Raw genomic sequence first — 4,823 nt, forward strand, 5'->3', positions numbered from 1 at the left:
AATGTGTATATATTTTCAATATATATTTTTATATATAGTGTATATATTTCTTCTTATATTGTTTTTACATTTTACATTTTGTTGTATTATTTTTACATAGGCAAGACGATATACAATAGAGGATAAAATATTTTGCTTAGGCATTTATCATAGATCCCGTTCTTCTTATAATTACATATCCAAATATTTATTGTGTCCTTCCTACAATACTCTAAACACACAATTAAGGGGCACAACTAGTGTGACACTTTTGAAAAATCGATTTTTTTTTTGCATTTTTCGATAGTCTATAGCTTCAAGAATAACATACTAAAATTTTAAGAGTGGATCTCAAATAGTTTTTGAACGGCAGCCTTTTAAAGAGTAGCTGCTCGTCGGTCAGAAACGTGCATAAGCTTCGAAAGAGGGTCGATTAGCTCGAAGGAAAGCTTCAGCAACCCAGCAGGTACTTTCTTGAGGAAGAGGAAGGTGAATTATATGGGCCTGGAATAGCAGATTAGCTGTAAGTATGATATTTCTCCATCAAACAATGAAATCAATATTTTTATCTAAACGCGTTTTTCTCAAAACGACATTTTTCAAATTTGCTGCAGTTCTAACTCGAATACAAATCATCCGATCGACTTGAATTTTTTTGGAGCGTGTTTAGTATTTGTTTTTCTATACAATGACCTTCCAGTTTTTTTATTGGATGAAAAATGTCAATTTGCCATGCAAAAAACCGCGAAATTTTTAAGCGTAATTTGAACTTTTTTTTCAAAACTCCGCCATTTTGTTGGATTTTAATTTTTTTTCATAATCCTAGGTCATTGTACGGGAAATACCTTCTAGTTTAACGGACATTTTTTTTTTTTTATTTCAGGCACTCTGAAGGCCGCAATCACTGCAGCAGTGGGAGAACGTTTTTTTTTTGGAGACTCGGGAGATGACACATAAGTCGCTGAAAATTGATTATTTTCATACAAAAAAATTACTGCACATAGATCATTTATACACAAATATATTCTCAAAATTTCAAAACATTCGATGCAATACTTTTCTTTTAATAAATTCCCGAAAATCACCTTTTTTTTGGGCAGTCACACTAGTTGTGCCCCTTAAATCGCATTTCGATCGATACTGGGTGTAACAACGTTATTCGAAAATATCTCACATCAATTGCAAAGAAGATGGATCCGAAAGACTTATATATTGTACTTGCTTGGGATGAAATGGCTATTCAACCCGCTGTTAAATATGAAATTAAAAGCGACAAAATCGTCGGATTTGAAGATTGGGGGATGAGACGAACACGAAGATTTGCAGACCACGCTATTGCATTCTACATCAGGTGTCTAGCATCTGGTAATAAAATGCCTATTGGGTATGGCTTCTGTAATAGCGCAACAACGTCTATTCAACTTTCGAGATGTATAAAGGAATGGCTTCAACATCTGCAAAAATGTGGTTTTAAGACCGTAGCAACTGTTTGTGACCAAGGAGGACCGAATATTGCAGCAATAAACACATTAATTGCAGAAACACGTGCACAACATTTAAAACATAATAGTAAGTATATTGTGTGTATATATGTATATATTGTGTATATATTGTGTGCGGGTACACACATTATATTTACAAAGTTTACTAATTATTATATAATATGTACATACAACACTGGTTATCTTTTTTCAGAAACGCTGCCGATAGAGAATACATTTTATGTGGGGCATGATTGTATTGTGCTTTTATACGATTACGTACATCTTCAAAAAGGTGTACGTAATAATCTCTTAACCAAAGATTTACTTCTGAATAAAGATGCCGAATATTCTGAGCGTGAAGGCCAATGCGCTTCTTGGGACGATATAACAACAGCATATGCAATTGATCAAAAGTGTTTTCAACATCGGCGGAAGATGAAAAAATTAACAGACAGTCATATTCGTCCGAATTTAATTCCCAAAATGAAAGTGAAGTTTGCAGTACAAGTCCTGAGCCATACTGTAGCGGACTTTATAGACATGATACTTACTTTGAATAAAGACGGTAAGAATAATTATTTAGTTTGTGTAAAACAGATACCTTTATATTATAAAACATAATGTGTTACTAACATGTTATTTTTTTATAACAGGTATCGTACAAACAAACAATGAAACAATGCATTTATCAAAAAATGCCGCTGCAACAGCAGAAGCACTATTCTTCTTTGACAGCCTTTTTGACTCCTTCAATGGAAATAGTGAGCAAGGACTTAGTAGTATTATCACACAAAATAGTGGACATTTAAAATTTTGGCAAGAAGCATTGCATAAACTAAGAAAGATGGAATATGTTGAGAAAAAAAGTTACAAATCTTTAACGAGAAATAAGCCTAAGTGTTTGGTAAACTGGAGGCAAACGATACAAGGTGCAAAATGTTTATGGCAAATGCTCCAGGCATGCGGATTTACCTCACTTAATTTAAAATATTTAAATCAAGATCATGTAGAGAATTTCTTTAGTCAAATTAGAAATCATGGACATCAAAACACAAATCCTACACCATACTTATTCAGCACATCGTTTAAAGCACTATTAACATGTAATCTGACGTCAAAGCATTCTATATCAGCAAATTGTACAGTAGACAAAGAAAGCTTTTTACCATTATTGGCCTTAATACGTACAGAAGAAATTGAAAGTTTAGAAGAAAACGAAATAAATGTAGAGTGTGATGAAGCTGCTGTTCCAGACAAATCTGATGAATCACATACTTTGTACATAGATACGAGAAAGATCATTAATATTGTTAAGAAGAAGAAAAATGGAATGTGCTGAATGTATTGCAATAATGGAAAACGAAAAAACTACACAAATGCTGGACTACGCTATAAACATTGCTGAAAATCGATTTTCTGATTTCTGTTATGAAACAAAAGTCAAATATAAGCTTGTACAAATATTTCGTAAAACGGCATTTTCCACAAAATATTTTCACTGCACTGATGTACAAAACACTATACTCAGTATTCTTGCACATCATTTTATTATAGAATGGTGTAATATAATAAATAAAATCCTGCGGGGACAAATAAAAGATGACTCCAACAAAACTTACATGTATTATCAGGCACATAGGATGTCAATGAAATATTGCAGAAAGAAAGGTAAAAAAAAACGATAACCTTTTACACATATTTTTAAATTATTTTTACAGCATATATTAAAATAAAATTTCAATATATATACAATTTTTTTTGTTACAGTGTCTCCTGGAAGAACCACTTCATAAAAACATAAAAAGAACAAATAGGAAAAAATGTTCTCTATTTTCTCTCTACACACACACACACACACACACACACACACACACACACACACACACACACACACACACACACACTTTATATTGTTGAGAATACAAAATATACATGCATATATACATATTGATTACTAATTTTTATAATATATATATTTTATAATAAACGATTATGATATTTAAGAACAAAACGATGTGTAATACGTTTCTTTCTTTTCCTTTGTAGCTAAACAAGTAAAATGTTAATATTTAATACGTATAAAGCGTGCATATATATATATATAAAGATATATATATATATATATATCTGCGGACAGCAGCGTGCGTATAGCGTTCATCCATCTCACTCACTCGCGCAGGAAACTTTTATCTCTCTCTCACTCGCACTCACTCACACTATGCGCTTTAGTTCGCGTCCATGAGCCCTGTCACTCAGTGAGGGCGCTGCAAACACTGGTACCGCGAGAACAATAGGAGTTTGTAACCCCTGGAAAGCTGTAGAGAAGACGAAGTGCCGGCTCCTGTCGGAGCGCCGGCTTATATACCTCGGCGCGGCAGGTTCGTTGGAAGGGAGGCCGGCTCTCGAGCGGGCCGCGTGGGGGTGCTGACGCGTGCTCGCTTTTCGGCTCGGATCGGCTCCTTCCGTCGTTTCCGAACTTGTAGCTAATTTTGCGCGAGAGGCAAAGGAAGCGTAGATCGCAGTATATGTAACGGTTAGATATACGTTTTTACAACAATAGATTGCGGGAATCCCGAACATTCTATTAATTATATTTATTATTTATACTATGTAGGAAAGTTTCATGTTTGTATATATCAATTAAAATTTCAAATAAACTTTTATGTAATTCCCCTGGTAATTTCATAAAATTAATATTTTCATCAAATTAAACTGCCAAATACGGTCAGGCTGAATTTTGTTCACCTATATAGTAACAATTTTTCGTGTGAATTTTAAAACTATATTCTTTTGCTTCGTCAACTACACGCGCCGTACTTTTAATCTTGAAACGCAGTCTGAAACTGAAACGTACAATCACATAATTAAATTGATAATCAATTTAACAATACCGATACTATACCCATCTTTACACACACCGCAAAGAATGTTACAAAAATATTTTAAATTTACAGTTTATAAAATTATTGATTATAATTTTTATTTTTCTTTAAATTTTAATTAATATCTAATATTTTTAATTTCAGTTTATAAAATTAATTTTTATTTTATTATTAATTTCTTAAATTTTAATTTATTAATTTAATCAAGAAATATATTTTTCACGTATTGATTGATATCTTTCGGGAGGTCGTATCTTACACAATTCGAGGTCGATTTTACACAATTTCCGGTTTTTCTGCTTAAACGCTCAGTCAGGCAACCCCGAAGCTAAGTGTCTACATCGTGTGTGTGAGGCTAGCGTCTCATTTTGCGGAAACTCACAAATTATTGAGAGTTCTGACTTCCTTTTCAATAGTTCTAGAGTTCCTGATAGTTTAAACAAATAGTTCTGGCCATTAAAACAAAAAAACACGTCAG

At 33.0% G+C, this 4,823-nt stretch overlaps 2 protein-coding genes across 2 annotated transcripts; both read left to right on the top strand.

Annotated features, from left to right (window-relative positions):
- Positions 1-290: 290 nt before the first annotated feature.
- On the top strand, positions 291-2,183 carry LOC139813026 (uncharacterized). Its single transcript, XM_071778274.1, has 2 exons — positions 291-502; positions 863-2,183. The coding sequence occupies exon 2, from the start codon at positions 1,170-1,172 to the stop codon at positions 2,082-2,084; it is 915 nt and encodes a 304-aa protein (XP_071634375.1). The 5' UTR covers positions 291-502; positions 863-1,169; the 3' UTR covers positions 2,085-2,183.
- LOC139813448 (uncharacterized) lies at positions 2,122-3,072 on the top strand (the record flags this gene model as incomplete). Its single annotated transcript, XM_071778961.1, has 1 exon — positions 2,122-3,072. A coding segment is annotated over one exon (681 nt), but the record flags the coding sequence as incomplete, so codon positions are not given.
- Between the last annotated feature and the right edge of the window lie 1,751 nt (positions 3,073-4,823).

This window comes from Temnothorax longispinosus, chromosome 5 (assembly GCF_030848805.1).
Source record: "Temnothorax longispinosus isolate EJ_2023e chromosome 5, Tlon_JGU_v1, whole genome shotgun sequence".
NCBI lineage: Eukaryota > Metazoa > Arthropoda > Insecta > Hymenoptera > Formicidae > Temnothorax > Temnothorax longispinosus.

Bases quoted from the DNA above. Each gene is read 5' to 3' on its own strand.
- LOC139813026 (XM_071778274.1), top strand. From the start codon at position 1,170: ATGGATCCGAAAGACTTATATATTGTACTTGCTTGGGATGAAATGGCT.